Here is a 20,329-nt window from a genome sequence, read left to right on the forward strand (position 1 = left end):
GATTTGTCATAGATGGTTCTTGTTATTTTGGGGATATTCATTTGATGCCTAGTTTGTTGAGGGCTTTTATCATGAAGAGATGCTGGATTTTATAGAAAGCTTTTTCCATGTCTATTGGAACATGGTTTTTATTTTTAACACTATTTCATGATTGTTGTGAATTGTATTACTTTTTATTTTTCGATTTTATTTTAGTTTTAGAGTGAAGTCTTACTATGTTGCTCAGGCTGGCCATGAGCTTCTGAGCTTAAGTGATTCTTCCAGCTTAGCCTCTTAGCCAGTGTGCCTGGCTGAATTATATTTTATTATGCTTATTGGCCTTTTTATTTTCCTTTACATTATTCATGTCTTTTGTTGTTCTGTTGGTGTGTTCAAATTTTTTTTACCGGTTTATCTTACATTGATTCTTTGTATATTATATATTCCAGTTTTTCTTTCTGACTTATACTTGTTCCAATTTTCTCCAAGATTGTTTTTGTTTTTGCTGATAAGAATCAGTGTTTGGGTTTTTGTTAAACAAACTTTTGAAATTAAAGTTTAACATCCGGCCGGGCGCGGTGGCTCAAGCCTGTAATCCCAGCACTTTGGGAGGCCGAGACGGGCGGATCACGAGGTCAGGAGATCGAGACCATCCTGGCTAACACGGTGAAACCCCGTCTCTACTAAAAAATACAAAAAACTAGCCGGGCGCGGTGGCGGGCGCCTGTAGTCCCAACTACTCGGGAGGCTGAGGCAGGAGAATGGCGTGAACCCGGGAGGCGGAGCTTGCAGTGAGCTGAGATCTGGCCACTGCACTCCAGCCTGGGCGGCAGAGCGAGACTCCGTCTCAAAAAAAAAAAAATAAAATAAAAAAAATAATAAAGTTTAACATCCATATAGTAAAATGAACAAATAAAGTGAACATACTCATTTAACTAATTTATCCTACCGTACTAGTACCCCAGAAGCCTTTGTCATGACCCTTTAAGTCACTAATCTCCCTCTGAAAGGTGACTACTTTCTGTCTTCTATAAATTAGTTGTGTCCATATTTAAACTTTATATAAAGGAAATCATATATACAGTGTGTATTCTTTTATGTGTGGCTTCTTTCTATTAACATTATGCCTGTTAGATACATCCATGTGGTTGAATGTGGCAGTAGCTCATTCTTTTTCATTGCTTTGTAATATTCTGTCATATGACTGTGCCATGATTTATTTGTCCATTTTACTGTTGTTGGATATATGGATTGTTTCTGTTTGGGGGCCATTGAGGCCATTCTTGTACATGTGATTTGGTATACATATGTAAACGTTTCTGTTGGATATAGACGAGTGGAACTGCTAAGTCATGGAGTGTGCTGTGCATATGGTCAGCATTAGTAGATCCTGCCATCCTGCCAAACAGTCCCTTAAAGTGGTTGTAACACTTTATACTCATCAACAAAGCGAAGAGACATAAGAGTTCGTTCTGGTTGCCCACATCCTCTCCAGTACTTGGTATTGTCAGTTTTTGTAGTTTTAGCCATTTGTGTGGGTGTGAGGACGTATTTCATTGTGGTTTTAAGTTTCATGTCACAGATGATTAATGATGTTGAATATGCCAATAGTTTTTTAATCCAGTCTGACAGACTTTGTCTTTTATCTGAACTGTTTGGTTCACTTGCATTTAATGTAAATTTGTGCAACGGATATATTTGGGTTTATGTTTACCATCTTGCAATTTGTTTTCACAAATTGTCACATCTGTTTTTTGTTTTTTTTTCCTTTCTTGCTTTCTTTTAGAGGAACCAAATTATTTTTATTATTATTATTTTTTTATTTTTTATTTTCTTTAGGTAATGATAACAGTTTTTCCCCTTATTCTGTGAATATAGTGAACTACATTAATTGATTTTCCAATTTAAACCTGTTTTGGATTCCTTACATAAATCAGACTTGGTTGTTATGCATTATCCTTTTTATATATTACTGGATTTAATTTGCTGAATTTTTAAAGTATTTTTATGACTACTGAATGAGAGAAATTAGTCTCTCTCTATATTTTTTCTTGCAATGAAATTGTCAAAATTGTCTTCATACAAAAGTTAGAAATATTTCCTTTTTTTCCCCCCAGTGTTTAAGAGTTTATATTATTAATTTTCTCCGGGAACCAACTTCTGGCTTTATTAATTTTCTCTATTATAGTATGTTTTCCATTTCATTACTTTCTGCCTTTTTCTTTATTACTTTCTTCCTTTCCTTTCTTTGCTTTTAATTTGCTGGGGTTATTTTATTAGTCTTTGTGACTTTTTGAGATACTTAGAAGGTCAACCTGTATTCTTTTTGAATGCATATATTTAAGTCTGTATTTTTCCTCCCAGCACCCTTCACCCCCCAGTTTTTGATATGTGTATTCTCATTATCATTCAATTAAAAATTTTTAATTTTTGCTTTTTTTTTTTCTTTGACTCATAGATTGTAGATAATTTCCAAATATTTGGGATTTCTTCTTATCTTGCTCTTGCTGATTTCTGGCTTAATTCCATTGTAGTCAGAAAATATATTCTGTATCATTTCAGCCCTTTGAAATTTGTTGATATCTGCTTTGGCCCAGCATATGGTAATTTTATTTATTTTTTATTATTTTATTTTATTTATTTTTGAGACAGTGTCTCGCTCTGTCACCCGGGCTGAAGTACAGTGGCATGATCTCGGCTCACTGTAACCTCCGCCTCCTGGGGTCCAGCGATTCTCCTGCTTCAGCCTCCCAGGTAGCTGGGATGACAGGCACGCGCTGCCATGCCCAGCTAATTTTTATATTTTTTAGTAGCAACGGGGTTTCCCCATGTTTGGCCAGGCTGGTCTCGAACTCGTGACCTCAGGTGATCCACCCACCACAGCCTCCCAAAATGCTAGGGTTACAGGCGTGAGCCACCTCACCTGGCCCATACGGTAGTTTTAATAAGTATTCATGTATACTTGAGAAAAGTGTATTCTTCTTTGTTATATGCAGAGAAACCTGAATAGTCCTGTATCTCTGCAACAAATTGAATACTATATCTATGAACGGACTATATAGTAATAATCTTCAAATTTTCTATATATCTATCTATTGATTTGCTTTTTGTTTGTTCTATCAGTTACTAAAAGTAGATTTAAATCTCAGGGTATGATTGAGAATGTGTTTCCTTTCGATTCCTTCAGTTTTCTTCTTTATTTTGAGACTATATCATTAGGTACATTCAAATTTAGGATTTTTTTTTATTGAATTTGCTTCTTTATCTTTACAATCTATCTCACTTTAAATCTAATTAAATTTCTTGTGGGTTTTTGTTTTTTATTTTTTTTTTGCGAAAGAGTCTCCCTCTGTCACCCAGGCCAGAGTGCAGTGGCACAGTCTTCGCTCACTGCAACCTCCACCTCCTAGGCTCAAGCAGTTCTCATAGCTGGGACTGCAGGCATGCACTACCATGCCCTGCTAAATTTTGTATTTTTAGTAGAGATGGGGTTTTGCCATGTTGGCCGGGCTAGTCTCGAACTCCTGGCATCAAGTGATCAGCTCGCCTCAGCCTCCCAAAGTTCTGGCATGAGCCACCACGCCCGGCCTAAACTTCTTGTTTTAAAGTCTTTGTCTGATATTGGTATAGTTTCTCAAGGTTTTAAAAATTTTATGTCTTTCTCATCCTTTTACTTTTAGCCTTACGTTATTTTGACCATGTCTCTTGTAAGCTTCATTTTTTAAAAATTCAGTCTGAAAGACTTTGCCTTTTATATGGAATATTTGATTCACTTTATACTTAATATGATTAATAGTCTATTAAACTTTCTTTCTTTTTTTTTGTAGACAGTGTCTCCTCTGTCACCCAGGCTGGAATGCAGTGGCATGATTTCAGCTCATTCCAGCGTCAACCTCCTGGGCTCAGGTGATCCTCCCACCTCAGCCTCCCTTATTAAAGAGTCTTTTATTATTATTTTAGTGGGTTGCCCTTGTTATTACAAGAATATATTCTTACTGATTTTTAAATTAAATCTTAAAAATTAAAATTTTTAGGTGGGGAACAGTGGCTCATGCCCTTAGTCCCAGCACTTTGGGAGGCTGAGGCGGGTAGATTGTTTGAGTCGAGTTCAAGGCCAGCCTCGGCAAAATGGGGAAACCCTGTCTTTACAAAAAAAAATTTAAAAATTTGCCTGGAGTGGTGGCACACACCTGTAGTCCCAACTACCTGGGGGACTGAGCTGGGGATCACTTGAGCCCAGGAGTTCAAGGCTGCAGTTAGCCATGATCACACCACTGCTCTCCACACCTGGGCGACAGTGAGACCCTGTCTCTAAATAAATAAATTAATTAAATTAAAAAATTTTAATTAAAATTTTCCACACTATAATAAAGGCATTATTGATACTTTTGCTATATTTAACCTTCTGTAGCCTTTGGTGCTACTATTTCGTGTATTTTAATTTTTCATATGTTACAAAGCCCACAAAACATTATTTTTAAAGTCAATAATCATTTTGATTTGCCTATATATTTGCCCTTTCAGTTATCTTCATTTTTTTCTGTATGACCAGATGTGTGCTTCTATCTGGAAACATTTCTGTTAGCTTGAAAAATTCCCTTCAGTATTTCTTTTAGAACAGGCAGGATACTAACCAGATTCTCTCAACTCTTTTTTTTCTTTTGTCTAAAAACAGCTTTATCTTTTTTTTTTTTTAAAAGAGATGAGGCCCTGCTATGTTGCCCTGGCTGGAGTGCAGTGGCTATTCACAGCCTCAAACAATCCTCCCACCCTAGCTTCCTGAGTAGCTGAGACTAGAGGGGCATACTGCTGAGCCCAGCTTGCCTTCGTTTTTGAAGGATATTTTTCTGGGTAGAAAGCTCCATCTTTCATTTGAATGCTATTCTATTCCTTTTTTTTTTTTTTTTTTTTTTTGGAGACAGAGTAAGACTCTGTCACCACCCAGCCTAGAGTGCAGTGGCACAATTTCATCTCAGTGCAACCTCCACCTGCCAGGTTCAAGTGATTCTCCTGCCTCAGCCTCCCAAGTAGCTAGGATTACAGGCACCCACCACCATGCTCGGCTAAATTTTGTATTGTTAGTAGAGACGGGGTTTCACCATGTTGGGGAATGGTACCCAACATGTAGGCTTTTATCGCTCACCTGCCTTCCACCATTTCCCCCAGGTCCTCAAAGTTCATTATATCATTCTTAGGCCTTTGCCTCCTCATAGCATCTTAGCTCCCACTTATAAGTAAGACCATATGATATTTGGTTTTCCATTCCTGAGTTACTTCACTTAGAATAATGGCCTCCAAGTTCATCCAAGTTGCTGCAAAGGCCTTTGTTTCGTTCTGTTTTATGACTGAGTAGTATTCTGTGGTGTATATATACCACATTTTCTTCATCCAGTCATTGGTTGATGGGCATTTAGCTTGGCTCCGTATTTTTGCAGTTGCCAGTAGTGCTGCTGTAAACATGTATGTGCAAGAATCTTTTTCATGTAATGACTTACTTTCCTTTGGGTAGATATCCGGTAGTGGAACTGCTGGATCAAATGGTAGTTCTAATTTTAGTTCTTTTTTTTTTGAGACAGAGTCTTGCTCTGTTGCCCAGGCTGGAGTGCAGTGGTGCGATCGTAGCTCACTGCAGCTTCCGCCTCCAGGTTCAAGCGATTCTCCTGCCTCAGCCTCCCGAGTAGCTGGGACTACAGGCGCCCATCACTGTACCCAGCTAATTTTTGTATATTTTTTTAGAGATGGGGTTTCACCATGTTGGTCAGGCTGGTTTCAAACTCCTGACCTCGTGATCTGCCCACCTCAGCCTCCTAAAGTACTGGGATTACACGCATGACCCACCACGCCTGGCCCTTTTTAGTTCTTTAAGGAATCTCCATACTGTTTTCCTTAGTGATTGTAGTAGTTTACATTACCACCAGCAGTGTAAAAGAGTTACTTTTTCACCACATCCACGCCAGCATCTTTTTTTTTTTTTTTTTTCTAATTATGGCCATTCTTGCAGGAGTGAGGTGATACCTTATTGTGGTTTTAATTTGCCTTTCCACGATAATTAGTGATGAACATGAGCATTTTTTCATATGTTTGTTGGCCACTTGTATATGTTCTTTTGAGAATTGTCTCTTCCTGTCCTTTGCACACTTTGTCCTAGGATTATTTGGGTTTTTTTTCTTGCTGACTTGTTTGAGTTGTAGATTCTGGATATTAGTCCTTTGTTGGATGCATAGTTTGCAAATATTTTCTCCCACTCTGTGGGTCGTGTGTTTGCTCTGCTGATTATTTCTTCCGCTGTGCAAAAGCTTTTTAGTTTAATTAGGTTCCATTCATTTATTTTTGTTTTTGTTGCATTTGCTTTTGGGTTCTTAGTCATGAATTATTTACCTAAGCCAATGTCTTGAAGAGTTTTCTAGATGCTGTCTTCTAGAATTTTTATGGTTTCTTAGATTTAAGTCTTTGATTCATCTCGAGTTGATTTTTATATAAGGTGAGAAAGGAGGATTCCTGGCATCCATAAGGAACAGCATTTATTCCTGAATCTAAATTTTGACTAATTAATGCTTTTAACATTTTAATTAATGTGTTTAACCTCAAATGGATTTATCGAAACTTTAAAATATATGCAAAGATTATATATGCTAAGATTTTTTTTCCCTATTTTTATGTTACATCCTCTAGATTTGAATTTACTTTAAGTGGAGTATTCCAAAGTTAGGAATTGAAATCAAATTGCTTTTTTTAGGTTTATGTTTTTATTTCCACAGGTCCTGCTCAATCTGGAATTTTGTCAGATCGTGAAGTGGTAAACCTCTTTCTTCATTTTACTGTCAACCCTAAACCCCGAGTTGAATACATTGACCGACCAAGGTGCTGCCTCAGAGGAAAGGAATGCTGCATCAATAGATTCCAGCAAGTAGAAAGCCGCTGGGGTTACAGTGGGACGAGTGATCGAATCAGGTATCTGTTATATTGGGGATACGGGGGTAGAGTGGGGGTAGCAGTTACCATTTGGCCTTTTTTATATATTATGGGAGATAATTAACCAACATTTCATTTTATACTTTGTTTAATACACTTTTAAGTTAAGTTAATACAGGAGTCAAGAAGTCACTGAGGCATCCCGCCCTCCTCACTGATTTATGAGTGAGGGTGACTTCTTAAGAAAAAAACAGAGTAAGAAAGGATTGGGTTGGACCTTCTGTTATGTGATTTTTTTTTCACCCGAGATGGAGTCGCTCTGTCACTCAGGCTGGAGTGCAGTGGCGCGATCTCTCTCACTGTAACCTCCACCTCCTGGGTTCAAGCGATCCTCCCACCTCAGCCTCCCGTTACTCGGCAAACCTGTAAGGCATGCACCACCATGCCCATCTAATATTTTTGTATTTTTAGTAGAGACAGGGTTTCACCATGTTGTCCAGGCTGGTCTTGACCTACTGACCTCAAGTGATTCACCTGCCTCAGCCTTCCAAAGTGCTGGGATTACAGGGGTGAGCCACCACACCTGGCTGTTATGTGATTTTTGTTTGGATCACCACTGCCCAGTGAGCTGAGCTCTAGACCTTAATTGATCAAACATTATTTTTACAGGCTTAGGGCTACAATTAATAAATGCAACCTTACTATGTTTAGTGTGAGTTTTTTCTTTGCATGGATGTTGCAGGGAAAATATCTCAGTATACATTTATAAAAACTTTGAGAAAAAAATCAAGAATCTTGAAAAATGCATGCATATAATCCTGTTGAAGAAATTGTCTTTGCTGTATTGTGTTTCTTTAGGTCAAGTGTCAAAATAGAATCAGTGCCAGTCTTCACAAAACATGACTTTTGGATTTTCATTTGTTGAATAGCACTTCAGTATAAAACTAGAAATTAACAAGTTGGTTAAAAAAGAGAAATCTGGTTGGATGGGGGACTATTATAAATCTCGAGTTAACATGGAAATTAAAAATGTACTTTGTAGGCTGTTTAATAATAATTCACAATAACTATATGTAAAAAATTACGGGATGAGGCCAAAGCTGCACACAAATAAAAAATAATAATTAACTACTTATAGTAAATAGAGTAGAAATAAATGATTTAAGCATTCAGCCCAAGTAGCTAGAAAACAAATAGCAAAATAACTCTAAGAAAAGAGAAAGTAAATAGATAAATGCAAAAATTAATGAATTAGAAATAGTAGAATTGATAAATCCATAAGCTGGTTCCTTTAAAAGACTAATAAACCTCTGGCGAAGGTAATAAACATTCACATTTAGAAGTAAAAATGGGAATACAATTATATGCTGACATTTTTATTTTAATTCTGGGTTTATTCTGTGCTAATAAATTGAACATGTTGATGGAATGGATCATTTTATAGGCAAATATAAATTATCAAAATTGACTGAAGAAGAAAGCCTGAATAGACCAATTACCATGGAAGGAATTAAAAGTTATCAAAGAACTGTCCCTTCACAAGGTGGTTTTTACAGGTGAGTTTTGTCAAATCCTCAAGGAACAGTTAGTTTCCTTGAGCATTAAAAGAATAAAATACTACTTGGTTAATTATTGAAGGAAGCGTAACCCTTATATAGGAATCAGGCAAGACAAAAAAAATCTAGATCAATCTCAATATAAAGAAGAAAGTTTGTGTAAAACATTAGGATATTGAATCTGTACCTTAGGAGAATAACACTGTATGACCCAAACAGAATTTATTTGGAGATTGAAAGAATGGCTCAGTGTTAGGAAATGTATTAGTATAATTCTCACAACAGATCAAAGAAGAAAAACAATTTGATTTCAGTCGATGTCAGAAAGGTTTTTGATAAAATTTCACCTTCATTCCAGATATAATTCTTACTAGATTAGGCCTAGAAGGGTACTTGTTTGCCATGATAAACTACTGAAACCTCAAGATAGAGATGCCTACTATCCTTGCTGTTTTCAGCAGTGTTATTATAATTCTGATTGATTATTTGCTAATGGCATTATATACATTAGTAGTTCACAACCCTATCAAACCCAGTTCTCTCTTTTTTTAATAAATATTTTGTAATTCCTACTTTATTAACCTGAAATAAAATTCATAGATAATATGCTTTATACATTTTGTAATTGATGAGTGATCTAGTTATCATATAAAGGGGAAATAAATGTAACTTATAGTAAAATATGTAGTTCAATACATAGACTTTGGGTAGGACAACACTAGAAGGCAAACTGAAGTAGTCAGTTGCTGTACATATATGTATCACCATGATGAGACAGTTTCAGCTGCACAGTACCTGTGTGTTATGTCTTAAATACCATGAGCAGCATTGCTGCCACTTACGTTTTCTTTAAAGGTTCCAAGTAAAAGAGTATGTATAGTTGATCCTACTCATGGTGTCTATTTCTGAACTTGCCTACTGGCTGAAATTTATCTGTAACCTGTAAAGTCAATACTTGGGGCACTTTCTTAGTCATTTTCAGCAAAGGCTTTAGTTGCCAGACCAGCATGTTTCCAGCTGTGGCTGAACAAGGCAAGGCTCTACTTTCCTGTTTCAGCTCTCCTACAGAGGTGGAGACGGGGAGGGACAGTGCAGTGGAGTGCAGGAAACTCTGGCTCTTGGGCAGGTTGAATGGGGCTTGAATCCCAGCTCTGGCACCTCTTAGTGGGGCAGCCTCAGACAAGTCACTTAACACTTCCAAATTCTGTTTTCTTTTTTGTGGAATAAAGAAAATAGAATATACTAGGACGAGGTGTTTATTGGTTTGTTTTGAGATGGAGTTTCGCTCTTGTTGTCCACGCTGAAGCGATCTCAGCTCACTGCACCTCCAGGTTCAAGTGATTCTCCTGCCTCAGGCTCCCAAGTAGCTGGGATTAACAGGCATGTGCCACCACACATGGCTACTTTTGTATTTTTAGTAGAGATGGGGTTTCACCATGTTGGCCAGGCTTGTCTCGAACTCCTGACCTTAGGTGATCCACCAGCATCAGCCTCCCAAAGTGCTGGGGTTACAGGTATGAGCCACCTTGCCTGGATGGATGAGTTGTTTTTAGGATTTTTTTTTTTTTGAGACGGAGTCTCGCTCTGTCGCCCAGGCTGGAGTGCAGTGGCCGGATCTCAGCTCACTGCAAGCTCCACCTCCCGGGTTTACGCCATTCTCCTGCCTCAGCCTCCCGAGTAGCTGGGACTACAGGCGCCTGCCACCTCGCCCGGCTAATTTTTTGTATTTTTTAGTAGAGACGGGGTTTCACCGTGTCAGCCAGGATGGTCTCGATCTCCTGACCTCGTGATCCGCCCGTCTCGGCCTCCCAAAGTGCTGGGATTACAGGCTTGACCCACCGCGCCCGGCCTGTTTTTAGGATTTAAGATTATAATCTATGTGAGGTGTGTATATATGTGTATATGTATAGACACACACACACACACACACACGCACACATATTTCCCCTAGGAGCAGTGGTTTAGTATTTGCTAATTCTGTATATTAAGAAATATAACTTACGCAGATAATGAGAATTTACTGTATATTGCTTCTGTTTATATGGTAGTCGCCTCTTGTAAAAGTCTGAATATTAAAATTGCACTAAAAGACTGGGCACGGTGGCTCAAGCCTGTAATCCCAGCACTTTGGGAGGCCAAGGCAGGTAGATCACCTGAGGTCGGGAGTTCGAGACCAGCCTGACCAACATGGAGAAACCCCGTCTCTACTAAAAATACAAAATTAGCCAGGCGTGGTGGCGCATGCCTGTAATCCCAGCTACTCGGGAGGCTGAGGCAGGAGAATCGCTTGAACCTGGGTGGTGGAGGTTGCGGTGAGCCGAGATTGCACCATTGCACTCCAGCCTGGGCAACAAGAGCGAAACTCCGTCTCAAAAAAAAAAAATGCACTAAAAAATCTGGTTTATAAACAAAATGGAATGAGGTTCAAGGCTTGTAGTTATAAACAGATTTTTTACCTACATGAATTCTGGCAAGACACCTAAAAGTTGATTGAGTTACGGGAGACTGTTCTATGCATTTCAGGAAATCTAGTTTCCCTGGCTCCTTGCCAGTAGTGCCCCTAAACCTTTGTGAAATCGAGTATGCCTTCTTGAGGGTGGAACTGCTCTTGAGAACAACTGGTCCACCTAGATAACCTTAGTGTCAAGCCAAAAAAACTACTAGAACCAATAAAAGAGAATAGTGGCCACTTATAAAAAGCATATTTAAAAACCATTGGTGTTCCTGTATGTCATCAAAATTCAGTTACAGAGATGAGTAATGGTGACAGTTGTACAATGATATGAATGTATTTAGTGCCATTGAGCTGTACACTTAAAAATGGTTAAAATGGTACATATTTTACCACAAAAAAATTATAATATAAAACAATTTGCTTAAATTGAGTAAATATCAGTAAATAATATTTTGAGTGTGTTACTATTACAGTATGTTACTGTATTACAGTAATTTTATATATCACTATATATATAGAATGTTACTATAGTATTGTGAATAATCCCATTCATAACAGTAACATAATATTAAATAGTAGGATTAAACCCAGTAAGAAATATAAAGTACATTAGCTTTATGAAGAACTGGAAAAGTTTGAGTAGAATCATACTTTAATAAGGACAGTGTCTTCCAAGTTAATCTATGTATGTTAGAGAATTTCTTTCAGAAGTCACATACTATTTTAGATAGTGGAGAGTAGCTTGGCAAAATTCTTTTTTTTTTTTTTTTTTTTTTTCTGTGACGGAGTCTTGTTTTGTTGCCCAGGCTGGAGTGCAATGGTGAGATCTGGGCTCACTGCAACCTCCGCCTCCTGAGTTCAAATGATTCTCCCTGCCTCAGCCTCCCGAGTAGCTGGGATTATAGGCGCCTGCCACCATGCCTGTCTAATTTTTGTATTTTTAATAGAGACAAGGTTTCACCATGTTGGTCAGGCTGGTCATGAACTCCTGATCTCAGGTGATCTGCCTGCCCCAGCCTCTCCAAGTACTGGGATTACAGGTGTGAGCAACTGCACCCGGCTGGCAAAATTCTTAGCAGTTAATTTGGAAGAGTACATGTTTCTCTTTTAATAAGAGTAATACAGATGACAAGACAAAGTATTGTAAAGCTATAGGAAATTAGTGTTGTATGGAGCAGAGTATAGATGTCAGAAGCTAACTTAACATAAACGAACATTTAGAAAATGATATGGCCAGGTGTACTGGCTCACACCTGTAATCCCAGCACTTTGGGAGGCTGAAGTGGGCGGCTCACTTGAGCCCAGGAGTTTGAGAGCAGCCTGCGCAACATGGTGAAACTCCATCTCTACAAAAAAATTTAAAAATTAGGTGTGATGGCCGGGCGCGGTGGCTCAAGCCTGTAATCCCAGCACTTTGGGAGGCCGAGATGGGCGGATCACGAGGTCAGGAGATCGAGACCATCCTGGCTAACACCGTGAAACCCCGTCTCTACTAAAAAATACAAAAAACTAGCCGGGCGCGGTGGCGGGCGCCTGTAGTCCCAGCTACTCCGGAGGCTGAGGCAGGAGAATGGCGTGAACCCGGGAGGCGGAGCTTGCAGTGAGCTGAGATCCGGCCACTGCACTCCAGCCTGGGCGGCAGAGCGAGACTCCGTCTCAAAAAAAAAAAAAAAAAAAAAATTAGGTGTGGTGCATGCACCTGTAATCGCAGCTACTTAAGAGGCTGAGGAAGGAGGATCGCTTAAGCCTGGGAGATTGAGGCTGCAGTGAGCTGTGATCTCACCACTGCACTCCAGCCCAGGCAACAGAGCAAGACCCTGTCTCAAAAACAAAAAAGAATATGATAAAGGTGAGAGAAGGATTAATCACTGGGAAAATTAAGTTAGATCCTTACTGATCCCATATACCCGTATTCATGTAAATTAAAATTTTAATATTAAAACTAAAACCATGAAAGTGCTGGAAGAGGTAAATGTTTATGTACTATGAGGATGTGGTAGACCTCTCTAAACTTGGCATATATCATAATTTTGAAAACAGATAATTCAAAAAGTTTAAGTACAAAATCACCATAAAGTTAAAAGATACGTGACAAATGGGAAACGTATAGTGGATATTACCAACAAAGCATAAATATCATCTATATATAACATGATCTTTTGAATCTACATTAAAAAGACAAACTCATCTGTAGAGAAAAATGAGAAAAAAACATGAGTTCAGTATTTCATTAGACAGAAAATCCAGTGGGTAGTAAGCATATGAGCAAATGTTTTATCTCATTAATAATCAAATAAATAGGCTGGGCGTGGTGACTCACACCTGTAATCGACGCACCTTGGGAGGCTGAGGCGGGAGGATCTGTTGACCTCAGGAGTTCCAGACCAGCCTGGGCAACATGGCGAAACCCCATCTCTACAAAAAAATATAAAAATTAGCTGAGCATGGTAGTATGTGATTGCTTGAACCTGGGATGTTGAGGCTGCAATGAGTGGAGATTGTGCCATTGCACTCCAGACTGGGTGACAAAGTGAGATCCTGTGTCAAATAGTAACAATAATAATCAAAATATAAATGGAATTTGTCACTATCAGTTTCTCAAAGGCAAAAGGAAATGAAAAATACTCCTGGTTGATAAGACTGAGAGTAAAATGATCCTTATACCTTATGGAGTATAAAATGTTATCTTTCCAGAAAGCAACTTGACAATGTTTACCTAAAGCCTTAAGACTCTGTCTTTTGACTGGGTGTGGTGGCTCACACCTGTAATCAAAACACTTTGGGAGGCCAAGGCAGGAGGATCACTTGAGCTCAGGAGTTCAAGATCAGCCTTGGCAACATAGTGAGATCCTGCCTCTACAAATAATAATTTTTAAAAAGTTAGCTGTATGTAGTGGCATGCACCTGTGGTCCCAGATATTCAGGAGGCTGAGGCAGGAGGGTCGCCTGAGCCCAAGAGGTTGAAGCTGCAGTGAGCCATGGACCACTGCTCTCCAATTTGAGTGACAGAGCAAGACCCTGTGTAAATAAAGAAATAAAAATAAAAATTTTTTAAAAGAATGTGCCTTTTATTTTCATCAGCAATTCTACTTCTAGGAATTTATTCCAAGGAAAATAATTAAGGCTTCATAAAATGATTTAGCTGTAAGATTGTTCATCGTGCCATTATTATATAATAAAAACTGCAAATAACCTAGATTATCCAACAAGGCATTAGTTAAATATAGTGAATTGGTAATTTTTTTTTTATCATTTTACATGAAAAAGAGGTTACAAATATATATATTCTGATATGATTTTTAAAATTATATATATGTTCATAGAAATGTGTAACTGAAAAATATAAAGGATTAAAAAATGTAAAGGGTTTGCAAGGGCTATCTCTGGATTTATGGATACTTTTAAATTTTCCTCTTATTTAGCTGCATTTTCTGTTTTTTTAAGCGGGATATATTATTGTTTATTATTTATTTGTAATACTTTAAGTTCTAGGGTACATGTGCACAACGTGCAGGTTTGTTACATATGTATACATGGGCCATGTTGGTGTGCTGCACCCATTAACTTGTCATTTACATTAGGCATATCTCCTAATGCTATCCCTCCCCGCTCCCCCTGCCCCACGACAGGGAGAGTGAGTCTCTCTCTGTTGCCCAGGCTGGAGTGCAGTGGTGCGATCTTGGCTCACTGCAGCCCCTGCCTCCAGGTTCAAGCGATTCTCCTGCTTCGGCCTCTTGAGTAGCTGGCACTACGGCACACACCACCACACTCAGTTAATTTTTCTATTTTTAGTAGAGACAGGGTTTCACCATGTTGGCCAGAATGGTCTCCATTCCCTGACCTCATGATCCATCCCCATTAGCCTCCCAAAGTTCTGGGATTACAGGCATGAGCCACTGTGCCTGGCCTATTTTTTTTTTTTTTTTGAGACAGAGTCTTGCTTTGTCACCCAGGCTGGCACCATCTCGGTTCACTGCAACCTCCGCCTCCCAGGTTCTAAGCAATTCTCCTGCCTCAGCCTCCCGAATAGCTGGGACTACAGGCGTGTGCCACCATGCCTGGCTAATTTTGTATTTTTAGTAGAGACGAGGCTGCACCATGTTGGCCGCGCTGGTCTCGAACTCTTGATCTCAGGTGATCCACCTGCCTCGACCTCCCAAAGTGCTGGGATTACAGGCATGAGGCACTGTGCCTGGCCTGCTTTTTTATAATAGAAATTATAAATAACATATATTAGAGCCAGGAGTGGGTAGCTCATGCGTATAATCCCAGCAACTCAGGACAATGAGTTGGGAGGATCATCTGAGACCAGTTCTAGACCAGCCTGGGCAACTTAATGAGACTCCATCTGTAAAAAAAAAAAAAAATTTAACTAGCCAGGAATGGTGGTGTGCGTCTGCAGCCCAGCTACTTGGGAGGCTGAGGTGGAGGGATCACTTGAGCCCAGGAGTTCAAGCCTGTGGTGAGCCATGATTGTACCACTGTACTCCAGCCTCAGCAATAGAGCAAGACTCCATCTCTTTTTAAAAAATTACATGTTTGTAAGTGTTTAAGGTGATCTTACTGTACCAGATGTTTAAAATAGTACTGTTATCTAGCTTATAGGGCTGTTATGATGACTAAAGGAAATAATTCTGTAAAGAACTGAAGTTCAGTGCCTGGCACACTAGGAAGTACTCATGAAGTGGTATTGATGTGCTAGTAGTATTACTAATAATTGAGGTTGTTGCTGAAAATGTTTGGAATTACTCAATGTTATTTTGTACTGTAAGACATTATAATTATGTCAGATTTTACAGGCTTTTAGTTCCTTCTTCTTCTTCTTCTTCTTCTTTTCTTCTTCTCCTTCTTCTTCCTCTTCCTCTTCCTCTTCCTCCTCATCTTCCTCCTCCTCTTCTTCCTCCTCCTCTTCTTCCTCCTCTTCTTCCTCTTCTTCCTCTTCCTCTTCTTCCTCTTCCTCTTCTTCTTCCTCTTCTTCCTCTTCCTCTTCTTCTTCTTCCTCTTCTTCTTCTTCCTCTTCTTCTTCCTCCTCTTCTTCCTCCTCTTCTTCTTCCTCCTCTTCTTCTTCCTCCTCTTCTTCTTCCTCCTCTTCTTCTTCCTCCTCTTCTTCTTCCTCCTCTTCTTCTTCCTCCTCTTCTTCTTCTTCTTCTTATTCTTCTTCTTATTGTTTGAGAAGGAGTCTCTCTGTGTCGCCCAGGATGGAGTGCAGGGTCGCCTGCAACTTCCATCTCCCAGGTTCAAACGATTCTCCTGCTTCAGCCTTTCAAGTAGCTGGGATTACAGGTGCCTGCTACCATGCCTGGCTAATTGTTATATTTTTAGTGGAGACGGAGTTTTGCCATGTTGGCCAGGCTGGTCTCAAACTGCTGAACCTCAGGTGATCCACCTGCCTCAGTCTCCCAAAGTGCCAGGATTGCAGTGTGAGCCACCGCACCGGGCCTCAGTTCCATATGTATTTAATATCAGTTTTTATACATTCACAAAATGGAGTAAGATGGGTCAGTATTTCTTAACTATTATGACCAAACTGGACTTACTAATTTTTCTAGTTAGTAAACTGCATTCGAGTCCTGTCCCAGCCTTTTGCCACCAGTATTCTATTAGAGTAGCCTGCTCCCTTCACAGCTCTTGTTACAATTTGTAATTATTTATTTATTCGTTTCTTGTATTATCAGTGTCCTCCATTAGACTGTAAGCACAATGCAGGTAGAAACTGTCTTGTTGACCATTACTTCTGCAATGCCAGGCCTAGTACCTAAATATGATAGGCCCTTAGTAAGTATTTATTGAATTGATAATTGTTATAGTTTGAGATGCTGGGCTTCAGTCCTAATGGCTGACATGTCTGCGTTCATGAAAAAGATGTACAAATATTTGGACTCATATAGCACTAACATTGTCATTACAACAAAAGTGGATATTTAGGTTAAATTCTTTTACAAAACCAATTTTTAGGTTCCTGTTAAGTTCAAATCTACTCTAGAAAGCTTTTTGGTAAGCAAACAGATGACATTTCCAAGGATATCTAATTTGTTTTCCTCCAAGTTACACTTAAAAAAATTTATAACCCTTCAGAATATGAACACATGGGATTAATTATGTTATTTTATTTTTGGCTTCTTTCTCTCAGGTTCACAGTTAATAGAAGGATCTCTATAGTTGGATTTGGCTTATATGGATCTATTCATGGCCCTACAGATTATCAAGTGAATATACAGGTACAGTTTCCTCCTCCACCATATATCATCTTAAAATAAAACAAATAGGTAACTTTACAATAAGATATTGTTTTGACAGAATCCAAATTTCAGTATAATTGTCAAAGGAATCAGAAGGCCTCTCAGTAGCATTGTAAGCATAGAGAGTTCTGTTTTAAAATTGATCTAAAAAGTCTGCTTGCAGAAAATTGGGGTCCTTCACAAAAGCATTAGCATATAAGGAGCTCTTCTTTGTCCAGGAATCCCTTCTATTAGTACTTCCTGCTCTGCAGTCTTAAAACACCCTCCTGCCTTTTTCATGGCCCTTTCAACTCTAGGACTGAAACTAAATTTCTTGTAACTGGTATGAGCATCCTGTGACTTCCCGAGGGGCTGAGCAGACCCTGCTTTATTCTTGGTTACTTTTTTTTGAGACAGGGTCTCACTTTGTCGCCCAGGCTGAAGAGCAGTGGTGCGATCACAGCTCACTGTAGCCTCAATCACCCAGGCTCAAGAAATCCTCCCACCTCAGCCTCCCAAGTAGCTAGGACCACAGGCATGTGCCACCTCGCCCAACTAATTTTTCTTTGTTTTTTTTTGTTTGTTTGTCTCGCCGTATTGCCCAGGGTGGTCTTGAACTCCAGGGCTCAAGTGATCTTCCTGCCTTGGCCTCCCAAGGCATTGGGATTACAGGCATTAGGCCCCTGCTTCATTCTTTAGGCTTTCTCCACCTCAGTTCTTTCAGATAGGGCACTACTCCCCTTTCTGGAGGAAAGTTAAAATACTTGTCTCCTTCCTTTCCTTATTAATAAATAAGGTGTTCTTTACACTTTTGACTGCATACCCCGATTAGTAAAATTAGTAAATTTATTTTTGAAAACACATCCATATTGTATTTTTACTTACAAACTTATATATATGCAATACTGTATGTATATTTTATGTATAAATTGAAACATGAAAAATATGAGAAAGTAGACAAATGTTTCACATTTTTGTTTATCAACAGAAGAACCCACCATCTCTAAAATGTTATTAATATATTATCTTTAATAATAAAAACTTTGGTTAACTTTATGATCAAAATGCATTGTTAGTTTTCAAAATACTGGTTTTATATTTTGTGATACAACAGTTCAAACATCTGGCTTGATGACAGTCAAAAAAGATACCATACTACCTCAGAAAGAAGATACCATCCTCTAAAAGGAAGAATTGCGTTATTGGCTCTGCCAACAGAATCATTCTACTTATTTTCCAATGCTGTACACTAAGGTTTATTGTGAAATTCAGCTGCTAAATTTACATCATTCGTGTCAGTTTGTTGTACTTATAAACCAATTAGAAAGCTATTTTTTTTTTAAACAGAGTCTCTCTATCACCCAGGCTGGAGTGCAATGGCACGATCTCTGCACACTGCAACCTCTGCCTCCCAAGTTCAAGTGATTACTGTGCCTCAGCCTCCCAAGTAGCTGGAATTACAATCACGCGCCACCATACCCAGCTGATTTTTGTAGTTTTAGTAGAGATGGGGTTTCACCATGTTGGCAAGGCTGGTCTCGAACCCCTGACCTCAGGTGTCTGCCCACCTAGGCTTCCCAAAGTGCTGGGATTACAGGTGTGAGCCACTGTGCCCAGCCAAAAAGTTATATTAATATTTTAATAAATTTTAAACTCACTGAAATTATTTGAAAGATTTTTTAATAGGTTAGAAAATTTTGTTTCCATGTTTTTTAAGTACAGAAAGACGTTAGCAAACCTCTGAAGGATATAAAAGATTTTCACAATCACTCCCCATTGTACTTTATATACTTTTTAAATATATTGTTAAGATCCTATTCAGTAGACCCCATGAACCCACTTAAGCAAGCTGGATAATCGGCAGGTCCAGGAAGGCGCAAGTTCCCCACTGTCAGCCGCTGATTGTGGAACCTCACTCTTACATTATGTATTACAGAAGTCACCAGACTCGGCCTGGTGCGGTGGCTCACACCTGTAATCCCAGCACTTTGGGAGGCCAAGGAGAGTGGATCACGAGGTCAGGAGTTTGAGACCAGCCTGGCCAACATGTTGAAACCCCGTCTCTCCTAAAAATACAAAAAAATTAGCTGGGCATGGTGGTGCATGCCTGTAATCCCAGCTACTTGGGAGGCTCAGACAGGAGAATTGCTTGAACCGGGACCTGGGAGGCAGACATTGCAGTGAGCCAAGATCACGCCACTGCCTTCCAGCCTGGGCTACAGAGTGAGACTCCGTCTTAAAAAAAAAAAAAAAAAAAGAAGACACCAGACTCCTTGTGTACAAACTGAGGGAGGGCATCAGGATTATAGGTACATTAAAATGATGAAGTGTACCAGCCATCCCATTACTGGGTATAAATCATGCTGCTATAAAGACACATGCACACATATGTTTATTGTGGCACTATTCACAATAGCAAAGACTTGGAACCAACCCAGATGTCCATCAATGACAGACTGGATTAAGAGGCACATATACACCATGGAATACCATGCAGCATAAAAAATGATGAGTTCATGTCCTTTGTAGGGACATGGATGCAGCTGGAAACCATCATTCTCAGCAAACTATCGCAAGAACAGAAAACCAAACACCGCATGTTCTCACTCATAGGTGGGAATTGAACAATGAGAACACTTGGACACAGGAGGGGGAACATCACACCCCAGGGCCTGTTGTGGGGTGAGGGGGGAGGGATAGCATTAGGAGATATACCTAATGTAAATGACGAGTTAATGGGTGCAGCACACCAACATGGCACATGACAAACCTGCACGTTGTGCATATGTACCCTAGAACATAAAATATAATTTAAGAAAAAAAGATGAAGTATAAATACTATGAGTAAAATAATAGAAACCGTCTGGGCAACAGAACATGATCCCATCGCCACACACAAAAAAATGAAAAATTAGGGCTGGGTGCAGTGGCTCAAGACTGTAATTCCAGCACTTTGGGAGGCTGAGGTGGGCAGATCACTTGAGACCAGGAGTTGGAGACCAGACTGGCCAACGTGGTGAAACCCTGTCTCTACTAAAAATACAAAAAAATTAGCCAGGTGTGGTGGTGCACACCTGTAATCCCAGCTACTCAGGAGGCTGAGGCACGAAAATTGCTTCAACCTGGGAAGTGGAGGTTTCAGTGAGCTGAGATCCCACCACTGCACTCCAGACCGGGCAACAGAGTGAGAGTCTGTTTAAAACACACAC

General features: G+C 39.4%; 1 protein-coding gene across 3 annotated transcripts in view; it reads left to right on the forward strand.

Annotated features, from left to right (window-relative positions):
• BTBD1 (BTB domain containing 1) overlaps positions 1-20,329 on the forward strand; it is a 58,126-nt gene that overhangs the window by 35,285 nt on the left and 2,512 nt on the right. Inside the window, exons 5-7 of one of the 3 annotated variants that reach the window (XR_013395883.1) lie at positions 6,738-6,930; positions 17,033-18,602; positions 19,105-19,384. Coding sequence is in view for 2 of the 3 variants with exons in the window: in XM_028851258.2 (XP_028707091.1) it covers positions 6,738-6,930; positions 17,033-17,120 (281 nt within the window). In the remaining variant the exon portion in view is untranslated. Of the gene's footprint in view, positions 1-6,737; positions 6,931-17,032; positions 18,603-19,104; positions 19,385-20,329 lie in introns of those variants that run through there. The other 2 variants (XM_028851258.2, XM_077940145.1) reach the window with 2 other exon arrangements.

This window comes from Macaca mulatta, chromosome 7, assembly GCF_049350105.2.
Source record: "Macaca mulatta isolate MMU2019108-1 chromosome 7, T2T-MMU8v2.0, whole genome shotgun sequence".
NCBI classification, from domain to species: domain Eukaryota; kingdom Metazoa; phylum Chordata; class Mammalia; order Primates; family Cercopithecidae; genus Macaca; species Macaca mulatta.